A 27539-nucleotide genomic window follows, 5' to 3' on the forward strand; every position below is an offset into this window, starting at 1 on the left:
CAAAATGCATTTCTTTGACAAACAGATTTCTAGTACTTTGTCTCATAATTCTCTGTGTGGCTCCGTGCCTCACTAGCTGCTCATTGAATTCCCACGTTGAATAATGAATTAGCAACTCCTATTTATGGTATTCATCACTGGAATACACAAGTACACACAGATCCAAAACAGTAACAGCTTTTAGTCATGTAACCAATATTTGTCATTTATTATTTTGAAAGTAAAGCTTAATTTCCCAGGCAGGTTGTGTAAAATCCATACCTTCGTGGGTCCAAATTTAAAGATTTCAGAACAAGAATACTCAGAACTCATTTATCTGGATTTCTATTTTTATGAAGTCATCTAAGAAGTCATTAGAAATATGATTCCAGGAAAAATATGATATAAATAAAACCAGGGAGACCCTCATTTGCCTTGGAGAGCAAGACAACAAGACAAGCAAAGCAATATGCAAGGAAAATGAGGCATAAAAATATAAAGCTATTAGTACTAAAAAAGTCTAAAGTTCCTCTCCAGCATTTATCCATTCACTCTCTCCCACACAGCCACAGAGTTTTTCTCTAATAGCTCCCATAGAGCTTTTAATGACTAGGATTACAAAAAAAAATGAGGCTTATGCCCTACATGGGAAATTGTATTATTCCCAGTTTACAAAAGGGGGCAACTGAGGTATGAAGTAACCTCATCTCCCCTCTCACATAAGCAGAGGGCAGGGACTGAAGGTAAAGCTGTTTCTTTGTTTCCTCACAAGAAAAACAATCACCATGCATTTTGCCAGAATAGAATATTGAGATTCTTAAGTAATTTTTGTTCTCAGGTGCTGCATTTCTATGGAAACTTACCTTTTTAAGGTAACAGAAACGGTGACTGATTTTAAAAATTCCATTTTCCTTACCTACCTTTTACTGGCATAACTGTTGCTATGGAAACTGGAGCTGGCCATGAAGCAATTCTACAACATGAATTCTCACTTGTCAGCTTCACATTAAAGTACCACCTTCTAAGTCCTTTAATAAACCAGTAATAATTGTGTTGGCTAACGAGTTTTTAAATTAAACAAAACAAGAAAGCATGCTTTCACTGAATCCTCTGCACAATATTTCATAGGTGTGGTCTAAGAATTTTAACAGTGTGCTTGATATGACTCTGTTGGTTAAGGATATGATCTTTAAACAGAGAGACAGTTTATTTGCAGTAAAAGCCCTAGTGTGTGTAGTTCAAGTTACATAAAGGTGACTTATACCAACATGGGTATGTCTAGACTGCTGTCACAGAAGCACACTGTAGAGATACTGAGTGAATGGGTAAATCAGCCTACAGTGAGCTCTGTGCTCCCACAGCTCCTCGGGGTACTGCTGTGCAGGCATATGCATGTTGTATTCCCTGTAGGTGCAAGAGGGAGTGCTCTCAACCAGAGTAACCTGGGCTGGGTGGCTACTGTGGAAAAAAGAAAGCATGCAAGCTTAAGACACAGCTATTCTGTAGAAATAGACAGAATCTGTGTAGCTTAAATCTAGGCTCCTCCATTAACTTTAGCTTAACCTTTCACTCTTGTAAAAACTATAGGCTCCCTTGTGTTTATTCATCTTACTTGCCTGAGACAACTCATCTGAGAAAAATCCCTTTTTTCCTGTTAGGGAACAAACACCATCAGAACACACCCTCCATCACACGAGTCAAGCACACCAGCAAGGATCAACTTAAAAACTTCCAGGGACAGTTTCTTTCCAGAATAACTTACCCGTGTTTCCTGAGATAAGTTCCTTCCACCTCATCTCCAAGGCTTTGCAGTTGTTCAGTGCTTTGGAACTGCAACAGGGGCAGGACTGATGCAGATAGAAGTGTCTGCCCTTCCTACCTCCAAGCATAGAAAATCAGTGGACAGGGATTTTAGGCAAACTTTACACAGAGAAACACATCTAAAACACAGTAAGTGCAGCCTCAGAGTTGGAGGCAACAGAATTTGCATGTGTAACTATGCAAACTGCAAAGCCCAAAGATGTAATCCTATTTTGGTAAGAATTTATTATAAAGAGATCCTAAAGAGCAACCTGATCTCCAAACTCTCTTTTTCTCCCCAAACTCATCCAGCCCACACACTCAGCTGTCATCTTCAGGAGAACCAGGGTCTTTCTTCTAACTTAAGAGAGGAGATCACCTTTCCCACTGAGCTAGCACTGTTCCTTTAACTCTTTCCCAGCAAAAGAAACTTCTGCTAATACAGAACATTTCAAGAAAATGGCCAAGACAGTCTCTTAAATTAGATGCCATACTCTTCCGAATGGTCTGAAACACCTCATACTTTCCTTTAAAATATCCTCAAATTCAGGCCTAATAAGCAATTTAACCATATGTACTGCTTGGTTATGGGCAATTCCTGAAGTGAATTTGAATTTAGGATTCAATATTCCAAGCTACTTCTTCCATAGATAGCCTTGTTTTTAAGCATCACTTCTAACTGATCAACAATCAGAGCAGGAATTTAAAAAGCAATTCTCCCCAGTGGCCAACCGTATCTTCTCATAGGCATAAATTAAAGTTTCAATTCCCTTTAGTACCACTTGACTCAGAATCTGCCTTCTTTTCCTGATTAGAGCTATTCAGAGCATGGGGAGGGAGTCAGGAACAAATATTCTACAGCTCTTCCTTAATCCTCTTCTATTTCCTTCCGCACAGGTACATCCCTTCAGCACCTGTTCAGGGCCCATATTGTGATCTGACTAGAAGGTACCTGACTCAAAGCAGAGAAACAACATGAGGAGTAGGGAAATCTGTGAGGAAACCAACTACTGAGTCCTGCAGCAAAAAGGGAATACACAGCAAATGAATGATTCATACATACGAACATCTCTTTAAGGCCAGAGTTTTCCACAGGCCTCTGAATGCAAATGCCAAATATTTTGTCATGCTTTTCTCTTAGCCTATATCTGCAGCCAAGGCTTGGAGTGAGGCAGATAATATAACAAACCAGAGAGCTGGCACACATGCGGCTACTCACTGGCTTTCCTCATGCATATGGTTTATTTTTCCCTGCTATGTCAATCCTTATAGGGCTTTACCACTACAGCTGCCTCCTGGGAGTCTGCTATTTCAACTGCTACAGGGTAGGTGCAAAGGAAAGAAGGATAAATTCAATCTTTTGTACTCTTTTCAAGTTAAAGGTCTCACCTCCACACCATAAATTAAACAGGTTAATTAAACAGACAAGCCCCTGTAGCAGCAAGGCCTCTCTAAGGATAAATATTGAACAACTTTGCTTTTTTACTTTTGCACATAACAGAGTTATAATTATTCCAGATCAAACATCTTGCACGGTAACCTTCTTTAGGCCAGTGCTGTTTCTTCTATGCCTTGTGTTCTTCTGCAAGCACAGATATGGGCAGTATTTTACCACAACAGTGACAAAGAATAAAAGACAAAAAGCAACAGGCAGAGGAGATTACAGTGAGTCTCAGTGGCTTCTGTATATTTTTTTCCAAAGCATGTAATTTATATTTTACCATTTGTGATGTAGGAAGCAACTGAAAAACAATAAAAAGTCAAAAACAAAAAAAAGTCAGCAAAACAATAGCTGACTTTGAAAATTCTGGTCTGAAGAGGAACAGCAACAACAGGCATCAGTAGCACAGATGGGAATGCAGAGGAATGCAGACATGCTTGACAACCAGTGGGAAAGGCTGCAGGATGGGGAAGGGATGTAGGACCCCATTCCTGAATATTACCTCACAGAAAATGGTGAGGGTTGCTTTGGTAGTGGGAAAGCTGTCCAGATTGAGGACTACATATTCACAGACAAAGGTGCACCAGCACTGCCAGGAAGAACAGGCAAATCCTTCTGTTTGTGTGTCCTTTCTCTAGGTGGTATGAAATTCACATAAAAAGAAAGATCCACAGCTATTACCACATGAAAGTTTGCAAGATCAGTCTTTAAGCCAGAAAAATATCTCCTGAGATGATCACTGCTGTAAACTGATCTTCAGTAGTGACTTTTCTTTAGGCCCACTGGATGCACATGTGAGGATGGTCAATGTCTCATCCTACTCCAGTAAAAGAGCACAGTTTCTTTTCCAGTTCCCTGCTAGATTAGAATGTCCAGAATCAGTTTGATATCACTAGGAATAGCAAGGAAGTCAGCAAGAATATTAAAAGAAGTATTTGAACAATTTCTCTGAAGCTAGACAAAAATAGCATTTGGAGAATCAAAAGGCTCTTTTTTGTCCACTATCTAGATCATACCAGCTAATGACAGCTTCTCACAGTCTCTCAACCTCTCTTTCTTATCTTTTCTCTTTAAAATACCATAAAATATCCTTCCATTGTGCTGACAACATCACTGTTGTTCTCCAGCAGTTCCAAGACACGCTGCATCACCACTTCAGCCAGAGAGGGGTTGTAGCTCTGTCGAACACAACTCAGGACATGAAGGAAATGGCAGCCTTTTTCAGCATCTGCAGAGAAAAGGAAAATGCAGTCAGGCATGGAAAAAATATTTCACTCTAACTGTATCTTTTGAACTATCATAATACAGATCAATCATGAAAAATCCCAGAGTCCTAGATACTGAAAGAGAAGTGTGTATTCAGAAGAACGAGATCCTGACAGTGCCTACAGTTCTCCAATTATCAACTGTTCCCAGTGACTTTTCTGGGAAGTGTCAGGGTAACAGTAGTAATGAGGGTGAGATAACTCAAGTCTTGCCAACTCTTAACATACAAGGCTCAGTACAACTTGATGAGGAGTTTAATAATGGAAGGGTACCTCCATTGTCTGCTTGTACAGGCCATCCAGTTTTTGCAACTTCAGAAGGAACAAATGAAAGTCATTTTAGTGAGACCAAACTTCACAACCCTCTAACACAGCAGGGAGGTGTCATGGGCCTGTAACCGCTGGCCCAACGCTGGCACCTTGTGGAAAAATGGCTGCACTGCAATTGCATTTACCTCGCAATGCTATCCCATCCCTACCTACCCTGCAGACTACTCAGACAATTATGGGAGTAGGAAGTCACACAACCATCAGTATCAGATTTTATTTCCTTTTAAGTGAAATTAGCCTGCAATGTACAAGAGAATAGAAGTTTAAAATAACCCCCTTTGCTAGGGACAAGCACAGAGGTCCTTCACGGCTGTGTGCATCTGTTCTGTGCCAGGTGGAACATTGTTCAAAGCTGTCCCAGTCATCATTTCCTCCAACACAGCCTGTAACCCACTATTCATCAGTGCTGCAAGTTCCCAGTCCCCCAAGTGCTGAAGTCCACAACATATTTCTCCATAGCAGCTGACAATGGAAAACACACATAAATCAAATATATCAGCACAAATTATTTTCCTGCTCCTTAGCTCACATGATGCAAGGCAAGTTCAATAAGGGCACTGAGAAATTGTCATGGGCCAGGGAGGGCCCTATATTTTGTTGTTTTTTGTTTTTTTAGTTAATTCTCTACTCTAGAATCTGCTGGGCCCCAGAGCTGCCTTAGAACCTGCTGAGAAAAGTCACTGGTAGACAGTGGTAAAAAAAACAGTTCAGCCTAATTCTGATTAGGCTGTGAATCAGGCAGAAATACTTCCTCAGAAGTATCCAGCATGATAAAAAGACCTTTGTGGCCAATAGTCAAAAATGTTTCCACTACCCTGGGAGAGGTAAAGGCAGAGAACAGAACAATGCTTCTACCTGGTCATAATGACTGCTTTTGCAAACAAAATGGGTAGCTGCACTTTGCATTTGTTATAGGTTTGTCATAAGAAGGTCAAATTGCCCATCCCTGATCTAGAGAACTTAAATCTCAGTGAATTACTTTAATGACTCAACAGTACAATGTGTTCTTTTCCCCTTGATACTGGTAGAAAATGGCACTTTGAGGCAGCTGCAGGTATGTACAATGATTATGTAACCCCCAAATATTCCTATCCCTCTTTCACTGACATCCTGGGTTCTTGCTTTTATCCAGCAGCTGAGGGAAGCCAGACTGTCATTAACTGTCCCACCTGACAGCATCAGAGGGGACAGAGTTACAGAACAACAACCATTTACCCACTGAAGATATCTCACACAGGGTCCACTGTGACATTAAATTTAACTTCAAGTGGTTCTGGTTTCTGTCCCCTCTACCATTAGCCTGATCTAAGCCTAAAATTTATAAAACTGAGAAACAGAGCAAATTTATAAAACAAAGAAACAAATAATCCAAAACCCAAATACATTTTGCAGTTCAGTCTGGAGTCACAATGTGCTATCTGGCTATATTAAGTTTCTAGATGGATCCACAGTGGTCTCTCATGAGTGCATTGAAGATCAAGAATTATAAGTGGAGCTTAGGGCAAGGATTGTCATGTAGGCACATTACAGATCAGGGCTTGTGCAGCTCTGAGTAGGCATGCAAGATTTTATTTTTTTTAATTTGTACAATAGTTTCAGAAAGCTGGGTTGGGCCTGGGAATGCGTCACAACTACAGCAATGGCACAAGGCGTTGCCAGGAAAAACTGGCAGAGAAGTAACTCATAGGAGAGAAGAGTTTGATTTGTCATAAATCATCCTTCTTGTCATGGAAGATTACTATTAATCTTGGAGGAAAACGGGTAGGAATTTCTTGCAACAAAGAAGCCGAAGCCCTAGAGGTGAATGGCCATGTGCTGTTCTCTCCCTGGAGCCAGGCGGGCGGCAGGGACCGGCAGAGGGGGCCGGAGCCGCACCGAGCTCCGCGCTCCTGCATCAGCCGCGGACAGCAAGCAGCCGCCGTGCCCTGCTGCTTTCCACTGAAGCTTCTTGGCTTTGCTTCTACTGCCAATGACCAGGACATTAAAATGGTCCTTCTGGAAACCAGCAAGGGGACGCTGACCTGGAATTTGTCCTCTTTGCAGTGGGAAACTAAGTCGGGGGAAAGCTTCAAGGAGAACAAGAGGGTTTGTGAAACAGTTATTAATTTTACACTGCTTATTATGAAAAATACGGTTTTGAGGACTTGGGACTCTTCAAAGTCTTTTCTGTGACTGATCTACAAATTACTCTCTGCTGTTGACTTTCCTGACCGAGAGAACTTTCCAACTTCTCATGGATCACAGAGTACTTTTATCAGTGTGACAATGGACAAGAAAGGAACAAAAAGGAGGCAGTCACTCAGTGCCTCTGTCAAATGAATAGAGGTTCTGGCGTCGATAGTGACACAGTCATATAAAAAAAGTAGGTTACCAGGAGAACCAGCTGATAAAATGAGCAAATGAATTATTTGACTCTTAGAGAAATTATGTTTGTATTTGTTAATTAGATAAAGACAATTAAATAATGTGATACAGTAATTTGTTGCACTGGAACACCCTCAGGCAAACAAGCCCATATTAACCTGCATGCCCAGTAGTAACCTCTTCTCCCAAGTCTACAAGTGTCTACAAATGTACCACTTCTTAAGAGAGAAAGTTAAAACTCAAACTTGATATTGGCTTGCTTAGCCTTTTTTTTTCACTGCAGGATAACCATTATACTCCAGGTCCTACAAGTGCTATTGTAGTTATGATAATATAGGGGTATGACTAATTTAAGATTGCATGCCTTATGTTGCAGTCAGTCATTTATTCTGTACTAAAGCACATTCTATCCCACAAATAGCTGCACTCTGGCATCAAGTGATCCCTGCTGACACATTCTATCCCATGAACTGAAAGACACTCCATGGCAATGTACCTGTGTAATTAGCACACATTCAAGTCAAACATAAGTTAAGACGCTGACAATAAGACACAATAGTTTGGGGGACAGGGATAATTCAGAAGCCACCTGAGGTACATTATCTGAAAAGACTTTGTTCGACTGAAATCCTTAACTAAAAAGAAAAAACACCTGAGCTCTGCCTGAGCTTAAAATCTCCAGAGAATATCCTACTGACTTAAACAAGTTTTATAGTTGACTTGAAGGAGGTGGGTATTTCACCTTTCTGCATGGTCACTTTTGTGTCAACTCCCCTGCAGGAACTGAACCAGCAAGATTTGCTTCTTCTCCAGAGTGCAAAGCAACACCTGCTAGGTGGTGACCTGACTTCATTACATTTGGTTCCTCCCAAAATCCAACTATTCTCAAAAGATATAGATCTAAGATAATGGCTGCTTATTTCACATTGGAGAGGTTTGCTTCCTGCTGGGCACACCTGGTCTTTCTCTCTCCATGCTCACAGGAAGCTGCTCCTGCACTCCTGCTTTTAGCTGTACTGATTAGCTACACCAGCAACAACTCGAGTTCAAGGGTGAGGACAAGCAGCATATCCAATCCAGCAGCAGGAGGAGATATTGTCTTCAGTATATCAGCACCAGCTCATCAGAACTTGATCACTATGCTACTTACGCCTGGGTTTTCGACAGTCTTCTTTAATCACATCAAGCGTCACTTTAAACAGCTCTTTATCATGGTCAGTCACCTGAAGAAAAAAGAAGAAACTAGCCTTGCTGTTGAAAAACAATTCAATGCCATGGTGTATTCTCAGCTAACACTGTCATAATTATATTCTGCATTTTATGCTGCTTCCAAGACTAATAATGAATGTCAAATCTTCAGGCATTATTTTTACTACTATTAGCAGCATCCATGAGTTAGGTGAAGAACATGATACAACTAAGTTTGACCCAAAGGACAGTGCTGACTCAGCAGAACAGCAAGCTTGAACCCACTTTGATAAGGAGAACTGTCCCAGGCTCCAGGTTTCAGTGAGCTCAGCTGGATCAGAGACAGAATTTGGAACAACTCAGTGGGTGATACAGAGGTACAACCAACAGTGAAGTAAGCTGCAGAAAAGACTTTTGAGTAAACTGAGAGCACCTGGATGTCCAGCTTCTCCTTCTGAAACATTTCTACTATTTCTGCAATATTTTTATTGCTTTTACCAATTATGAAAGTCATACCACTGAACTTGTTTGCAACCTCAATTCCATTCCTTACATAGTATAAGTCCTTGGAGCTGCTAGGTTTCTGGAAAACCACTCCTTTTTCTTGTAGCATCTTTATTGCTTCCTTAAAAACACTGTGAATCCTTTTGGAACTGGAGTTACTTTTTGACTTCACCTGGATGGGAAGAAAGGAATGAAACAGATGGTGAGAAATCTCAGCTCAACCCAAGTTACCAGCAAAAGCTCCAGACACTTTCAAGAAGAAGATAACTTCAGGTCCTTTTTAACGTGAATTTTGTTACACATTTTTCTTCATTTAGTAATTCACAAATCACATCTGTTATGTATGAAATAACCAATATCTCTGAGCTTTAAACAAATCCCAAACACCAGAAGCATGTACCATTCTTAAGGAACCACAATCTGTAAACAGCCTTCTTTGTGATTAGCAGCTCTTTGGTGATGTACCAAGAATTCTTTTTTTGGAATATACTTATGATGCTTACAGATCATTTGACTTTTTGATAATCAACCTTTGTTCAGTTTCAGAGTTTTCCTGGTAATAAGGGTAGGAAGGTAGGAAAATCAGTATATTGTAAGGTGGTATTCAGGAGGAATCCAAGTGCTAAAGACTGGATTCCCATCTCCTGATTTCAGGGAAAGGAGAAAACTGACAAAACCAGTATTTGTTTCTTGTCCCTTTTGTTTCCAAGTTTTTACAAACATTCCGGTCACATACCCAGGAGCTTCTCTATAGCCTAATGAAGTGAAAGGATAAAGAGCATGCAAGAAATTAACACAAGTATATGAAATAAGGATTCAGTTTTGAGGGTAGATGGGAAATTAGTTTCTTGTGAAAGGAGAACAATGTGCCTGGAAATCCATAACTGAGGTTACTTAGAACACAGGGTTCTGTGTTTGGAACACACCTAGCATAGTAGAAGGAAGGAAGGGGAGGGGGAAAAAAACCAGGGAAAAGCAGTGTTTGTTTAGAAGCAGAGCAGAGCTAAGAGAGTAGAATGACAGCTAAAGAAGTAGAAGGAAATATTTAGTTGTGGAGAGGGAAAGTATGGGTAGATAAGAGCAAGACTATGATTTACTCTTCTCCATATCCATCTGTCCTGCTATGTCCTTCAACCTCCCATTTATCTATACAGACTGCTTTGGTTCCCCAATTTCTGTTTTCTCATCTGTTGGGAGCACACTGTGCTCCCTGTGGTTTTCTCTGAGAAGGGAGCTAAACTACTTCTCACAAACCACCATGTGATAACTAGAACCACACCAGAGCAACCAAGATTTGCCAAGCCATTCCTTCAACTATCACTATAAATGCTCCCACCCTGCTCTGAACAAAAATATCAGACTTCACAAATCCTACTTCACTCACCAGAAGCAGCTCAGAAGCCTTGGGAGTGAAGCAGGCAATCACCATGAACTAGAAAGAATGTACACAAATATGCAAAATGGACACTTCAAGAGCAAAGGAAGAATATATTTTCACAAAACTTTCATTCAATACATTTGCAGTTCTCAAATGACACTCCAACAGCCTGGAAGCTGATGTACCTAACTGGGAATAGTTTGGGGATCCGAAAGGGATATTGACGTTAGCATGCATCCCCAAGTTTCTCCCTCCCGGATATAATGCTTGAGATAACGCTCAAGATTTCAACAGGCCATAATCACATCTCTCTGTCCCAAAACAGCTAACTCCTTTTCCTCTCAGTAAAAATAATTGCCAAATACTTCAAGATAATGAACAGAGAACAATGGCTCTTATTCTCAGTTCAGTTTTCCCTGTTTCAGATGGAAGGATTCAGTACCTTGTCTGTACTCCTGTCCACCACAGCCATCAATCTGGATAACAACAGACTCTACTTCTAATTACAAACTTGCCCATACATCTGGACACTGTTCCAGTCACAGCATTAACACCACTAATTATGGTATTTCTCTTCATTGTGCCTCTTCTGATGAACTGAAGAAACAAACATAAAATGCAGCAGGAAGGATTAAGTGAAGAGTGAATATTTGGTTACAGAAAAGCACATTCTCATAGCCGTATGTAAAATGAAGAGACTTTGCCTCTCACTCAAATGCCGTAATAAATCCTCAAGAATGTAAGAAATTGCTAGCAAAGCAACCAACTCAAGACTCTGATCAATTTTTAATGTGAAAGCAAACATTTGGGGAGAAAAAGAAAGATAAAAATATTTCCAAAGAAGCACAGTAATTATTCAGTTTGGCTTAGCACTGAAATCCTGACAGAAAAGGGAGATAATTAAAAACAGACTCTGTGTGAACTGACACACAGCTCAGCCTGGATGGATACTGAAACAGAATCACTAAGAATGCAAGTCAAGGCATTGACAGAGTGAAAGCAGTGAGGCCTTATTACAAGTAAGCAGCTGCTACATATCAGCACTCTCTCATATGTGCTGCAGAATCCATGGAAAAGGGCTTCATGGCAGAAGGACTGTTGCTGAAAAACAAATTAGGGCTCCTGTCCACTTTAATACCATATCATATATTAAAATACAAAAATATTATATATCATTGATATTTAATAGTACCATAAAATGACAAGAAAAAATTGGAGTTTTTCCTAGTGTGCCCTAGAACATGCTTCCTCCTCTCCATTCCTCTGGGTAAAGCAGCAATTAAGTTTGTCATCACAGTCTAAAATTGCTTAGTCTGCCCTTTTGGTCCACCCAAAGTATCTCCAGCATCTCATCCTGCAATTTCACAAGCCAGTAGCACCTCTCCCCAATACCTCTCACAACGTTCACACCTCCTTTTGCAAAGTGCCCCCCTTGGGCATGCCTTAGTTTCAGGGTGCACCATTTCAGGTTCTCTGAAGCAGTAACAGCAGGGTCTTCCCCCTCTCTTTAAAATCAGATCGTTTTCAAATAAATTAAGCTGTACATCCAAACATAGGAGTATTCAAGAATCAGTCATCACTTTTGAAAAACATGTAGTGTACATGTGTCTGTATGTAACCTAAGACAGAAGCAGCTATTAAACAAGAATTTTACTTTCATTACCCTCACTCCCAAGACTGGCCAAGGGCTCTGTAGCAAAGCCAACAGAAGAATCTATGTATGCAGAATTAAGTTGGTACTTTAATCAATATATTCCATCTGATAGGCCTCACACAGCTTAGTGGGCTGGTGCTGTGCAACCAGTTATTCTCAGATCTTTAAAACAAGACAAATTCTCTGTACAATCAATAATAGTTCAAAGAAATTAAGTGGTACAGGAATTAGTGAGTCTGTTCAAAACACTGGAACTATGTAACCTTTGATTCATTATGAATCACACCCTGATGGTGTTAAAGTTTCCTGGTATAATCACACAAGTGATTCCACTAATAGAATCACTCTTTGCAGTTTCTCATGTAATGTTTAATCCTGGGCTTAGACAGGTGACAATTTTAGTAAATAGTGGTCCTGGACATGTCAGTCCTGAAGTCCTATAATAAGCTTTGCAATATACATATTTAAAGGAGTGGTGAAGCTTCCTTGAGAGGCAGAAAGACAAAGACACTGCATCAAGAACTTACAATGAACTGTGTTACACCTACAGCACAATGTACAGGGTAGACACAGACAGTGTGAACAACACTGCAAAACTTCCTGCTTCAACTACTTCTCGTTGGTGACCTTGAGATAATATTCAAATCAAGAGAAGTACAAACAGCACACTCTGGAAAGCACAACCCAAGTTACGTGTCCAAGCCAGTGACATTCACGAACTGGAATGGTAGCACTAAAATAGCACACATTATAGCTTATGCATGGCAGAAGGGCAGAAATATTTTTAATCAAGACTGGCTGGTTTAAAGCATTTAATTCAGTTGAGAAATTGAATGGATCCACTTAACACATAGCTTTCTTTAAAAAAGGAGCCAAAGGCTTGTCCATTAACCAAACATAATTGCCTAAGTCCAGAAAGTACACTCTGGAGGCTCTCTAAGCACAAAACTACTTTTTCCTCTTTTACTTGTAGTCTTCCTTCTGGTACCCACCCTTCCAGCCTCAAAAGTCACTTGTTTTAAGGGACAGGGAAAAGGCTTATCTATCCTTAGGGACAGATGGGGCACTGGTAATGCAAATGAAAGCTCCAGTGGCTTTAGAACTCATAGAAGATTTGTTAATTTTTAACTATTTTTAGAAGTAGTTAAATTAACTTCCTCATAATCTGTAGACTATAGAATTAAATTTTCCCTAGTATATGTCTAAGAGGAAGAAATTATTTCAGTCCTGCCAGGTGCACCTGCTATAGGGAAATTTATTCCAGAGAGGCAGAAGACTGCACTGCCAGGGAGGTATCAGAACTGGAATGAGGTATTGTAGGACATATATGGGATGTGGACAGGGCTCAGCTGCACAGTACTGCTGAAAAGGAACACAGAGATGCTGCCTACCTCAAAGCATCCCAGCTAACTCCTTCCATCTTCATCCTCTGCTCCACCCCACTGCAGTGACTCCACAGCAGCTCATCACCTCCCTGGAGAAAATATTCCATGGGGAGACACCCTCCCACTATGATGAACACCATGCAAGTACTTTAAAAGTTGGGAAAGAGATGAAGGGGTGCACCACCTCTTCTAGGATCACAGGAAAGGAAGACAAAGGAAACAAACAGTTTAACATCAAGTTATGCTCTAGAACACTGGAATTAGGATTTAAAAAATTACCTATATATCCAAATAACTCATCCTTTTACAACCAGGAAAATACAAGAAGTGAACAAGAGTGTATATTGTGGCATGGTCTAATTAGCTGAGTCAGTTCTGTAGCTCCTGCCTTGCCAAATAGGCCTGAAGTAACATTGTTCCACATCAGCAGCACCATTTATCCTCTTGGTTTGAGGGCAGTGCAAAACAAAAGACTACCAAAGAGAAAAGAAAGGAAGAGGGACAGAAATCAGATCTATTACATTTACTTTTGTGGATAGAACTGGATACTTGACCCTTTGCCAATTACGAAAAGTGACACCTTCTAGAGACAGAGCAGAGGAACAAGGAACATTTCCAGAGCATTACTAGGCACTCCTCTTAAGGCTTTCATGCCACTTGGCAACTGCAGGTCCTTTCTTATGCAAGAACAGGTAACCTTTGCAAGAAATTAATAGTAAAGGACAACAGGGAGAACTGCAATTTCTAAATAAGCATCTGTGCACCCAAATTCCTGGGACATATACTCACATCCTTGCATCAGGGCCAGGAGAAACTATTAATTATTATGATAGCTCTTCATGACTGCTAACAACAATGATGATACATTCTTTTTCTTGGTTTGGAGTTTTTGAGTTGGTTTTTTTTTTTTGGCTGGTTGGTGTTTTGTTCAGGTTGAGTCTTCTTGGGGTTTTTTTTTGGTCTTTTTGTGTTTGTTCTGCACCAGTTCCTATTTTAAATGACTCTGTAAATTATTTATCTTGGTCTTTCTATAAATGCTGAAATGTTTAAGTTTCCAATATTGGACACAATGGCCACTACTTCCTTTAATGGAAAGTGTTTGGAAACTTTTAATACTGTTCCAGCTAGTTTAGAAAATACCAGGTGCCATGTTGGATAATCTACTAGCAAACTTTCGTGTCTAAAATGAGAATAGCTCCTGTTAGTGGCACTATCCATGCTTGTTTTAAAGCAAACAAAAAAATGCCTTAAATAAAAACAAAACAAAACAAACAACAACAAAAACCCCAAACAAAACCAAAAACAACCAAACCCAGCTATCAAGAACAGCTATCAACAGCAGTTCGACAAGGCCAACAAGAAAAGAGTTACTTTTCATTATTATTTGACCTCATCTGCAAGAGACTGATTTTTGTGTTATTTTGTTTGGGTTTCTTAAGAACTAAACAAACATTAGAAGTCAACATAACATAGCACTAAACATTACTATGCACATCAAAATTGGGGTGAAAATGGCTGCCAGGGATTTATTTCTTTACAGAAAACAAAAAGGTAAACAAATGAATCACAACACTCCAGCTGAAGTTTCAATTGCCATTGCTTTCATGGTGAAAGACGTAAACGTAAGCTTTTCAGAAATTTATCACTTCATACCAGTTGAGAATCTGGTTCATAATTTATCCAACCTATACAGATTAATATAAAGCCATTTTACAAAACAAGTTTTGTTCTGTTTCCCATTCTGCAGCTGATCAAGAGGTTGGAACTCATTGGAAAGTTTAACAGTTTGGTTACATGCAACTGCCTGTAAACTGATTTCAATTTAATCCCACTTTCTCATCCTTTCAAACATGGCCTTTCACAATTAGGGATTTCCAATGTAAGAAACATGTAGCAGGGAGCACTGTTCATCCACCCATCATAACCTCTTCTTGAAAGCTGCATCTCTATTGATCTATTGAGCTTCAAATGAGAAACAAGACAAAGATTTTGTGCTCCCTTCTACTGATCAGAATCAGGATCTCAAAACTATGTCCCAGAGAACTCAAGCACCTTAAAGGGATCTCTTTTTCTGACACTGCTACCAATTACAAATCTAAATAAAGTAGTGACTATGGCAGGCTATAAGATTGTTCAACCCTACCACAAGATTACCCCTAATAACAGAATGTTCTTACATTACTTTTTTCAGCCCAATTTTATATGTCTAAAGTAACAAGATTTCCTCAAGCTCTGTAAATAATTCATGTGTAAAGCTAAAGCACTAGTGGTTTTTGAATCCTCTGAAGACACAGGTCTCTTATCTGTTTATGCTTAAATAAAGCAGTATTATTTCCCCCCACTGAAAGCTTGAAACAGTTGCATTCACTCACCTCCTGACAGCTGGGGCTGGGTAGATGCACACCAGCCAGAGACACCAGAGAATCAACTGTTTCCAACTCCTGCTGGTAAAAGGTCTGAATTTTGTTTTCTAATAGAAAGCTTTGCACTTGCTCATGCAGCAGATGGATTGAGAAATTCTGACCCTCCAGGCCGCTACAAGGATGTCAAAAGAACATGTCAAAAGACAAGAAATGGGTTTTAGAACAATTATATAAAGTCAGTCCACTTGACTGGTTTCAAAAGAGTTTTACTGTCCTTAAAGAATTTGAATTTAAAGCCTTATTTAAAAAAGCACATTTTTATAAACATAAACATTTAACTGTCCTTCAATCATTTCCTGTTACGGTTTTGTGAACTTAAGATCTGCAGTCTCTGAAACAACACTAAATGCACCAGGCCTCCTAATAAGCATCTAGCTACCCTGAAACTGAGTACAGAAGTGGGTGTTTGACTCACTTTTATTATTTATTATTGAGGTTATTGAGGTTATGTATTTGTGATTGGACAATGACAAGGGCAGGAGAGCACTTCAGTGGAATAGCTCCTTAACCTTACACACAAAACAACATCAGGCAAGGATATTTCTCCATCCTCTCTGCTGACCTCAGCCTCAAGTCTTGTTCTAAATCCTATTTTTTTCACTAGATGAAAGAGTATTTTACTTTCTTCCTAATATTCACTTTAGTTTAGCGTTATATGTCTTTCCTCAGATTATGGACAGGTATCTCATCTGTATGGATCACCAATTATTTGGCAGAAAAGCAGACTGCTACTATACATTGATGCAGTCTAAATCATAGTCAGACCCTGTTTGTTTTTTTTCCAGAGTTATTACAACAAGTAAACAATCATAATATCCCATACTTTGCCCCAGGAGCTGTTCTGGATACTGCATTTACCTCAGTGTTTCCTCAGGGCCCTTGAAAGGTTTATCGTAAACTTCTCTATAGAGAGAGGGGAGCTCCAGCATTCTTGAAATCTGGACATCACACACGGGATCATCCACTTTATCTGGAGAGGCAATGAGAACATGTAGACCCAGCCAGGACTACCATACAATTTTTTTAGCAAGAAAACCTGAGGCAGCACAGCAGAGCTTCACAGCCAGTATTAAATTGGCAAAATTTGTTCACTGTGGTTTTCATATAAAAAAATCAAAACAATCACCACAAAGGCCAATCCTTCTTTTACAGTTTACAAGGAGGTAAAATGGCCTGTTGTGGTGCATTACAGATTATGCTTTTGTCTAACAACTTATTTAACCAGAATTTATGATCTCTAATTTACCTTTCAGCAATCTTTATCCATTAAATGAAGTTAGCACATAGTAAGGAGCTTTATTTGGGCCAAAGTGAAAGCAATTTAGAGGCTATTTGAATTGCATGGCTCTCTTTGGTATTATTACCAACCCATGAATGGGTTGTATATACTCATAAATCTTCTGTCTGGGAAGGAGGGCTGAACTCCCTTGCAAATTTAAGCTAGAGCTGAAAAATCTAGACTTTTTATCTGACTTACCCAGGGTTTTCAAAAGACAGGCTTTGCTTCACTAAAGAAATAATTTCATTGTTATCTCTGAAAGATCTCACTGGAGAAAACCAACTCTTACACAACAGCACAGACACGGAACTGAGAAGAAGTTATGCAACTGGAAGTTCCCAGAGCACAAGCCGTGGGCTGCAGAGCCCGGCTGCTCAAAGAGCTGTCAGACACAGAAGCAGCACCTGCATGCAGATCTGTGCCTGAGGAATACTTCTCCCTCATCCTGCAGAGCCAGGGAGCTTAGGAGAGGCCAGGCTTCAGTGGGACACTGCCCATATGCTGCTGCCTGCCCATGGAATGGATTGTACAGGCTGTGCCAAACAGCAGCCACTTCTTTAAAGCCCTCAGTGCCCTTGGTGAAGTGGGACACAGAAGGTCCACCAGCTCCTTTCCCACAGGCTTTGCCTGCTCTACTTCAACACAGAGAAATCTGAAGTGCAAATCATTCTTGCAGACACCCAGCCACAGGATCTGCACAGTATTCTTGTATGCATGCTAATCAGCTTTTACAGTTTTTCCAGGAAAGCCTCGTTTACAGGAGATCTAATCTCACACATTACACAGTGTGTCTTCTAACCTTATGCTGTCACAGTTGAAATAAAGATATACAGATGAAAATGCTTAGAAAAATGAGATGCCAGAAAATAAAGTGGAACTATTAAACTAATTACATACAGCTCAGACATTTTCACAGATTCAGACATCTTAGTTACATATATCACAAATTCATAACACTCACAAAAACATGAAGCCTGAATTTCTCTTTGCTGCCTATAGGTTCGGATGTGACCTCTGACCCTGACGACATCTCCAATTGCCAGCTTGGTTTTCTGGCTTACTGTTTCTTGGAGTTTCTTCATCTGTTCAAACACATTGAGACTGCTCGCTGTGCTTGGCTGACCTGCAAGAAGTGAGGGAAAGGGAATCAGGCACTAAAGTCAGTGCATTAATTGTCCTTTTGCATTCATCCACCTAAGCACCACATGAGTCATATTACTAAAAAAGGGTAAGGCTCCAGGAACCATGTGCTACCTGGGTAGCAAAACTTCTGGGTGATAAAGTTGGTTTACTGTATTATATTTATTTAAATTGTTCACCTGGGGAAAATATAAAAGGGAGAAAATACTGATTAACCACTGAAAACATCATAGATGAGTTGCAAAATTGAAACATAAATTTGAAATTGTTTTTTGTAATTTTTTGGTTTTGTCATGCTAAGATGGATGAGAAGGGAAAAGAAAAGTCAGCTGAACTTTTTATATAAAAGAATGAGTCATCTGAGGTGGGGCCAAAGCATTCATGTGATGCAATTTGATGTCTACACTGAGGTGAATGCAACTTGACAGAACTTCATGTTTACATAACACAACTTTGTAGGACATTAAATCCTTCATAACTTAAAACCTGATTAATGTTCCAAGTATCCCTGATCACAATTACAAAAGGCTGGAAGAAAGTTTCCTGTGCCCCCTAAGAGCTTTCTTTAGCAGGTACAAATGAACGAATTGCCATTCTTAGCATAGTGTCCATCCAAGCACTACTGCTGTATGTGTAAAATCAGAATACAAGTCTGAAAAGCATTCTTGGCCCTTATTCTATTTCAAGCAGTATTTCATGCAATTCCTTTTAATGCATCTAAGTTCCTCATTTAAGTTCCTCAAAACTGACTTGATTGCATGTCTCCTTTTCTGAGAGCTGTGCCAGATCATCACCACTCCAAAGTGAGAGCTGTCATCCACATTCCGGTTAGGACCATTTGTACCACCTGTCATATGATTCTTAAATACAAGGATGAATTATCTGTCTGTATAAATGGGCTTGTTCCACAGACATCAGAGTTTTTAACTTTTACATCAAGCTTTCCTTTCTCCATTCTATTAATATGTATCCCTAACACTGCAGTTGACACCAGTAAGATTTATTTCAGTAGCATTTGATCAGCTCCATATTAGGGTTGTCAATCCACTACATGGGCCAAGAAGATCCAAAGTAGAAAGAATTCTGCACTTTTATCAGCAAGAAACAGTGGGAGAAAAAGCAAAGAGACAGCCAGACACTAGTGAGTTGTTCTCTTAGTGAGTACAATAATACATTCATTTCAAATGCACAATTACTGCACACGTAGGACTTGCCCAAATTGTAAAAGACTGCTGGCATCCTCCCACTGTGTTTGAAGCTACTTTCAAGTTCATTGCTGACAGTGTCTGTATGAGCAGGAGTATATGAATACAAACAAAGCAAGGATAAATCCTGAAACCATAATCACAAGGGTAGGTCAATGGACTAACTTTGGAAACAGAAGCTCTGGCACATTTCCAGCCTAGTTCCTTACTAGATGAAGTCACAGAAATAACCTTAGGCAAATTCTCTGAACAATGTCAGCACAGAACTAAAATATCATATTACTCAAATAAGGAAAAGGCAGGGACAGGACATAATGTAATAGTTTTATTGGCATCACCCTTGAAAACAACACAAAAATGAAAATTCCCAAAATGCCCCAAGGCAGTATGATGTGGTAGTTTAAAATTAAAAATAAAAAATAATAAAAAAATGGAACAGTTGAATTTGCTATTCTGCAAGTTTGATCACTTACTAAATTATTTAAGACAGATGTAAGTAAAAACATACAGTCAAAAGAGGACTTGCTCATTTGATAAATTACCTGATAAAGGTGTTTCTGCTACCATGGGATTTTTCCAGCAGACACAATTTATAACTCCAGTACTATCATCCACTGGAAAAAAAAAAAAAATTGCAAGAATTACTGACTAGGAAAGCAGGCAGTCATGTTCCCAGAAGTGAAGATACATAAATATGTAGGGAGATAACTGAAGAGGATATCTCATTCCAACTGGTTTGGAAGGTAAAGTGGGTGTCCAAACTCTACTAACATATCTGAAATAATTTCCACAGTTGTTTCAGACATGGCAGTAGCTCAGCACCAGATGTGCCTACGTGCATAATCAGCAAAGTAACAGGTATATTATCAAAGAAAGATCATACACTAATTTAAATTATGAGGCTTCAGTACATATATTGGATACTAAGGGGTTTCAATCTCACTGACAAGATCAAGAGAAGAATCAGTGTTGAAGGCTGAAGTCAGACAAATTAAAATAGGAACTAGGCACAAACCACAGAAGCGTTACTATACTATTACAGTGAGAAAACAGCACTCCAACATTTGGGGAATCAACCATGTGAATAAACCAGGAGTGCAGCTACCTGCAGCTGCATTGGTTTCCATGCCAATATCATGCTCAAAGTCTACAGGTCTTTCCAATATTAGGTGATGTCCAGGGAGCAGAAAGGCAGCTCCTCTAGGCAGGAAGGACAGAAGACAGTACATGCTTGTGGTTCTGCTCTAAGCCAGGAATTCCCAACTTAAAGTGTAGGTGCTGGTGGCATGCACGCCACTTCCGCTGCTGAAAAGGCTCAACACCTTCTCCTGAGCACGGAGCTGTTTTTCCTGTTTTGCCAGTGTCCAATGAAAATAAATTTTACAATTTCTGCTCCAGGCACTGCATTGTCAATGAGAGCAGGAAAAGATAAAACTCAAAGGAAACTAAAGTCTGTCAGAAGAATCAATTTTCTATTGATAAGGGACTGTACATAGATGGTCTGTACAACAAACACTCTAAATAGAAGGCACTAAGTGTCTGTCAAGGATCATCCAGCTAACGCACCTTGCTTCTTGAATGTAACATCTCCAAGACTGAGATTCCGCTCCTCACAAAAGGAAACCTGCAATTTTCTTCTGCTCCTTAAACCAGGTCCATGACCAAAAAAGTAACAGCAATGTTTTCCACAAAGGTGCTGACTGGTACCTGCAGTCATTTCCTCTGGGAACCATAGCATCAAAGCAAAATGCCTTTGCATTGTCTCACGTGTTTTAAAACAATCTCCCTGTTTGGGGGGGGTCTAATTTCAAATCATTGTCTTGCCTTCCTGTTTCCAAGCAGTTTAGCTGCACATTCTTATTAGCAAACTTACAGCACTTATAAGATGCAGGCAATTCCAAACTGCATCACAAAAGTATGCTCCTCTCTGCTACCTCTGTTTTGAGCTGCTGTGTCTGCAACTATTTCAGCAGCTTTAATTTTGTACCAGAGCACAGGTAACAATCTGGTGGTAGGATTTCCTCTCCTTGATACAGACAGACAGCAACTATTTTAGTAGGAATCAGAACCCTCATAAGCAATGCCAAGCCATCCATGCAAGCCAGCAATGGCAACAAGAAGCAGGGCAGATAACATTTCACTCTTGCATTCCCACAGTTTCTAGATGTTCCAGCTTGCACCAGCTGAGACAGACAGGCTTCCTAAGAAGGGCTTGGAAACAAACCAAGTAAGACTGAAGGATTAAGAGGCCAGACTCCTCCTCCTCAATGTAACAGCTGAAAACAGAGTCCTGGAGAGACTGACCTGTACTTGATCATGCAAGGAAGCTGGTAGCAGAGCAAGGTTCTGAAACAAAGCTTTGCAATTTCACAGATGAAAGCTTTGAGCAAAAAGACAAGTAACTCCTGAAGCACACATGAATGAGAACTCTTGCAATTGTATTCTAATTAGACAAGAGAATGTTAATCTATTTTAAATGCACTCAAGGGGTCTACAAGCTTTTGAAAACTTCCTGTACTCCCTGTGCCGCCCTTCCTCATCTCTTTGGGTTTTAACTTTTGTTTATTTGGGTTTTTGGTGGGTTTACTTTTTGTTTGTTGGGGTTTATTTTCCTGGTTTTTGTTTGTTTGGCTTTGGTTTCTTTGAGTCTTGCTTAATTATTTGAGGGGTAGTTCAAAGCTACCTGTTAAATGAGATAATTGTATAAATTTTTATTTCTTTATGACAAAAAGGGTATGGTTCTTGTCAGGCTTGCATGAACCTACTGAGATGCTGGTGGTTTTATTTTTCATTTGAGTTGATTTTAAGTCAACTGCCTTTCAGTCTTTCAAGTCAGTTTTGGAGTACAAGGAAAACCACATGTGATGTTTGGTTTTGTTAAGATGGAAAGGGAAAAAAATGTCAGAAAGGTGCATTAGGTAAAATATGAGCTTGATCAAAGCTATGTTTTAATTAGATATCTTTCTCCTAACTTATCATAATAATAGCAAGAAACAATCGAAGTGTCAAAATCAGATTACACAGCATGTATTTTTATTTTTTAAGTCAGGAAAGAGTAAATTATCTCTTTTTTACAATTATAATTTCATCATTAGTTCTGGTTGTAGAGTTTTTAGCAGAGGACCTAAGATTTTTTAAAGTGAGTGATGTGTATTCTGAAGCAGACAGATAGGAAATGAGGCGGGAGGATCATGGTAGGGACAAAAAGACATTTCAGTTCCCTATCAGAGGGAAAGTACATGGAGGGAATTGCTTTGTAAGTCGCTTTCAAGCAGATGGAAAGTGAGCAAGTCCTGAGCAGTGTCGCACTCCAACTGATGCAACCCCTGTGACTCACCAGAGTCTGTTGAACTGAGAGATGCAAGAAGTTACAAGCAGGAAACTGTCTAAGAAGTTACAATTTTGCACTGGTGGAGTCGGCCTGCCTGAAAGGGAGGGCAGGCTGGGGAGAGGCAACCTGGCAGGTAGCCTGAAAACTCAAACCAGGAACTGCTGGAACAAAGGCTGGAGTTGGACGTGAAAGGACAGCAGGAAGCCAGGCTTAATGTGAGCTGCACTTGAAGGTCGGCTGATCTAAAGCCTTAATTCCACTACTCTGCAGTTTCTTTTTATTTATATTCCTCCACTTTCTGTCCCAGTCAAACATTTTCAACAGATTTAGTTGTTAAACTGATGTTGAGAGCAGCATGGAAAACCCTTAACTGTAGAATTGGTTTTGTCTTGGCCATTTTGATTCCATCTTCCTCTGTTCTCATGAAGTGATAAATGCATTTGCAGTCAATGCCATTCTGCAGCAGTTTGATGCTGGGAAATTCATCAGCTGTATCTTCACAGTACTCCTGAGGGTCAGGGAACTGCACTTTTACAAGCAAGGGAATTGGGAAGGAGAGGCACTCTGTGACTCACCTCTACCACGGGAAAATCCATGGCAGAGGAAGACACTGGCCATAAGAGCTTCAATAGGATCTGTGCATTTGGCTCCCCCTTCCTACTGAGTGACCTCCCCCTACCTTTTCAAACTTGCCACATCACCACTGCTCCACTCTGCTTTTTCTCCAGATGTAAAAGACAGCTGAACAAAATGACAATCAGATGTTTCCATGTTAATAAAACTGAATACTGAGAAAAGCAATACAGAGGAGACAACTCCCAGCTGGTGTCGGCAAGGACTGGTACTATGATGCTTGAGTTCTTTTGTTAAGACTCTTGTGCATCTAAACATAAACAAGCTCCTGATTGCTGTTAGAAGTTGGCTCCAAGATATGACAAGACATACAAAAAGTCAGAAGAGATTTCTAAGGTTCCAATATGGAAGAAGTGATTTCCCATTTGTGGCACTGTTAAATTTATTTGCATCGGACCAAAGAGACTGGAAATAGGAGAGGAAGGTGGCAGAGTCCAGTGACAAAGCACCAAAATGAAGATTTGCTATATAACCCCACATGAATCAATTACTCTGTGTTAACTATTTAATTCTCTATTTTTGGAGATAAACAGTAGTTTCCCTACGTTTGCCAAGTAATCTCAGCTGTAGATATACAGATTAGGATAAGAGCACATTTGTTTCAAGAATACACAATGAGCAAATAAGGAAACCTTTCAGTTCCAACAGTAACTAAGATTAAAGTCTGGTGAGTGCAAGAAGGAAGAAAGAAAGACATTTTCCTTACCTCCACAATTATAAAAGGCGTCTCGCTCCTTCGTTTGAACCACTATCCCAACAACATCCACCTGTCTTATCGGATGGCCATTATAAAAGAATATACCTAGACACAAAACATGCTTGATTAGTGTAACAATTCTTTCAACACCCTACCCTACATAGTCACATTTCTCAGTAAAAAAACATACTTTCTTACATCTTTAATATATCTTAAATTATACAGTGCCCACACAGGAAAAATTCCCTGTATCACTGAAGAGTAGGAACACTAAAAGGAAAAAGTATCAGCTTTACTTAGGATAGCAAAAGCTTGCTTTTGTAGAGTGTCAGAATCTTATTAACCTCTTGTTTTCTAGCACATTTGGATCTGAAAAAAAACCCTGTTTGTTGCAAGCATTAAGGTGGTTTTTGTTTGTTTATTTTGTTGTTTCATTTGGCTTTTTGTTTTGCTTTGTTGTTTGGTTTGGTTTTTATATCTTCATAAGCCTTCAGAATAAATAATAGAACACAAAGGAAGCAGTTTGAGCTTCTCACAATGCAGCTGTTCCTGATTAAGGCAGAGCCTCCAAAAGGAAAACTAACATAATTCTGTCTTTCATTTCTAGAAGAACAGGAGCCGTGGGGGCAGGGGGAGATCAACAGCTCTCTCAGACTGCAGAGTACACTACTGCAGTCATTGTGGACTGCATCCTGAACTTCAGTTTCTGAAAACATGCGTTCTAAAAACATCCCTTCAAAGCTATTTTTGTGCATCTATAAAGATAACTTAAATAACACTTAGAAACATGTCCAGTAAACAGTGAGAAATCACAGCCCAGTGGACTCTGACAGCACTGAGGTTGCCTCACTTTGTAATCCCTTTCAAGAGAGTGACAAATGTTGTTAACAAACACTAATGTAAACATCATACACTGAGGCTTCACAGTTCAGCAGCAGGAGGAAAATAGGGCAATAAGCTCCAAATATACCCTGGGCTGGCTAGTTTTCAGTGAATGTGTTGTCTTCAGTTTTCAAATACTGCTGCTTTACTGAAATAAGCCATCTGGGATGTTCAATAACTGTCTTCTGAAAACTAGATAACTCGAGGGACTCAGAAAGGAACATTTGGCTCCATACACCGTGGCAAGTGTTATTCTTACAAAGGGAAACACAGCAGCAAGGGAGTCAGAAAAGTATTCTGTATTAAAAAAACCCTAAATCCAAAATCCAAAAATAACTTGTCCTACATAGCAAGCAGCCTTAAATGAGCCTGGAATTAACTTCATGAAAGACAGAGAGAAAACACAAAAGTTTCAGAAGAGATCAGAGGTGATCAGCCAAGCAGCTCATAAGCAGAAATTTTGCTCATAAAAATCCATGGCAATGTTTTGAGGATGCATCTATGGTTATCATCTCAGATCTGTCTATACTAATTATGCAGTCACTGGTCAGGTCAGGCATAAAGAATGATTAGCAGGTCTGTCCACTTGTCTCACATTTCATTTGCCAGAGCACAAATAAACACTGCTAGAGAAACCCCCAGTGGAGATGCTCCCAGTGTATGTAGCCATTCACCAAATCATACAACATCTCTGTAAATGGTCTGGGCTAGTTTCAGTGTAAGTCTGTGGAGCAGAGACTCCAAGCTCCTGATTATGCAAACAAGCAACATGTTATTATGTTTGTTTCCCAGCTAGTAAGCTGAGTTTTGGCAGATGACAGATACCAAATAAAACTGGTTTTCTCCATACCCATAAATTCATGTAGAACTCCACCCTTACTGTCAGAGAAACTACCCAAATAAATTTGAAGAATGAAATTATATTTAACCTATTAGAAGTTGCTAGACTTGATGACTTCAAGGTGTAACTTACTCCTCCTGCCAGTTTATTTCTTCAAATTAAGTCCATATTGGTAGCAATAAATATATACTAAATATTTGAAGCTGTGGACAAACACATTCAATGAGGTTCCTAATAACCCAGTAATCAACAGACAGAGCAGAATGCCATTACCACAACAGTCACAGCAGTGCTAGAGGGGGCTATAGATACAGGGCTCTCTAGGGCAAGTTCTGATCATGTCTGTACTAGCATAACTGTGCTGTTTGCCATTCCTTTAATGATTATTACCTCCATTTATGCTATTTGTAGTTTCCCTTGCTTGTTGATAAACTGTCACAAAGCAGTGGTGCATGATAACTCTGAGAAAACTCATTTCTATGATGTGATTATGTGTTACAATGGAGTTTGACACCCACTCTCATTGCGAGGCTGCTAAAACACCACAATTACTGTTTTTATCTGGGAGCTTTTCCAGCCTTCTTGTCACCATTTATAGCAGCAGAGTAATTGGCCAGGTTTACTGCTTCCCTCTGTGTCGTTTTAAGGGATTAGTCACTGTGGCACCAAATCTTAATGCTTAAAAGTGGAAAGAAAAAACTCATTAGGTCATTCAGTCCGTGTCCTCAGGGCCAATACAAGACCATTTTGTACAGTAAATTCCTGGCAATAAAATATCTGTACAGTCAGGATATAAACAATCCCAGTGAAGGGCATCCCACCTTTTTCCTGGGAAGGCTGTGCCATGGTCTAACAGATGTCATTCTAGGGATCTTTTTCCTGACATTCAGTCTGTTTTTCTTTCCATTTTTCCTAGTTACAACTTTTTGTTTTGCACTCATTCATTCTTAATTACCATTACTTAATGACTGATTTATAGCCAACCATATACTTAGCTTCAGCTGGTCTTTAAAAGCCCATTAAATGCAGGAAGCATTGACAACAAACACCTACGTTCTTCCTTCCCCAAAAGGTATTAATTTTAGTGTTTTTGTTTTGCTATCATTTGTTGCCAACAATTAAGACACACTGAAAAATGTCTGGTTTGGTATATATACAGCACCAGGAGAATAAACAAAATTCAAGATGTTGGTTCTAGAAAAAATAATTTTATTTGAAGTTGGTTTAGAAAATGATACAGGATTGCAAGCAAGCTTAAACGTGCAGAGTGCCAGATGCACAGGAAGTGGAGAAAGATCAAATGTACCAACTGTAAAGGCTGATATCTTGATATGACAGAACCTCCTTAGGATCATCTTAGAAAAAAAGGGTAATAACAAAACTGAAAAAGTTCCTGAAGCAGAAGTCAACTCAGTTAAGTAAAAGAACAGAAAGAGAAGTAAGAAGGGAAATTCAGGTAATTTGAAGGTAAAAAAGAGAGCAGGACTTTACTTTCTACGACTTTTCCTGCTACCATGAAATGTTTGTTGGTGTTCATAAGGTTAATTATTCTCAATACATTTTCACACGTGTATGTACTGATGTTCAAGTCTAAACTACAATCCAATTCTGCTGGCATTGAATTGTGTTGTATTTTGTTTGAAAACAATTAAAATATCTCTAACTGATGAAGAACAGTTTTTACCAGATGCATTTCCTACAGCAGTACTACTAGAAGACATTTTAAGACAGTTCAAAAAGGCCTCTAAATAAAACTTACTGTAGGACAAATATCAACAAGTCTGCAGCCTAATTACTGTAATGGATTTAAGACAAAACTC

At 39.5% G+C, this 27539-nt stretch overlaps 1 protein-coding gene across 3 annotated transcripts in view; it reads right to left on the reverse strand.

Annotated features, from left to right (window-relative positions):
* Window positions 1-240: 240 nt before the first annotated feature.
* The window catches only part of STN1 (STN1 subunit of CST complex), a 43920-nt gene continuing 16621 nt past the window's right edge, over window positions 241-27539 (reverse strand). For 2 of the 3 annotated variants that reach the window (XM_088060021.1, XM_088060020.1), the window contains exons 3-11: window positions 24006-24101; window positions 19878-19949; window positions 17952-18113; window positions 16570-16681; window positions 15661-15823; window positions 8921-9043; window positions 8330-8402; window positions 4300-4448; window positions 241-4078 (exon numbers count right to left, since the gene is read on the reverse strand). In XM_088060021.1, the coding sequence (XP_087916147.1) occupies window positions 4025-4078; window positions 4300-4448; window positions 8330-8402; window positions 8921-9043; window positions 15661-15823; window positions 16570-16681; window positions 17952-18113; window positions 19878-19949; window positions 24006-24101 (1004 nt within the window). In that variant the 3' untranslated portion in view covers window positions 241-4024. Of the gene's footprint in view, window positions 4449-8329; window positions 8403-8920; window positions 9044-15660; window positions 15824-16569; window positions 16682-17951; window positions 18114-19877; window positions 19950-24005; window positions 24102-27539 lie in introns of all 3 variants that reach the window. The other variant, XM_088060022.1, reaches the window with a different exon arrangement.

Source organism: Pseudopodoces humilis, chromosome 9 (assembly GCF_049639895.1).
Source record: "Pseudopodoces humilis isolate 2021_Gansu_Grassland_sample_001 chromosome 9, ASM4963989v1, whole genome shotgun sequence".
Classification (NCBI taxonomy): Eukaryota; Metazoa; Chordata; class Aves; order Passeriformes; family Paridae; genus Pseudopodoces; species Pseudopodoces humilis.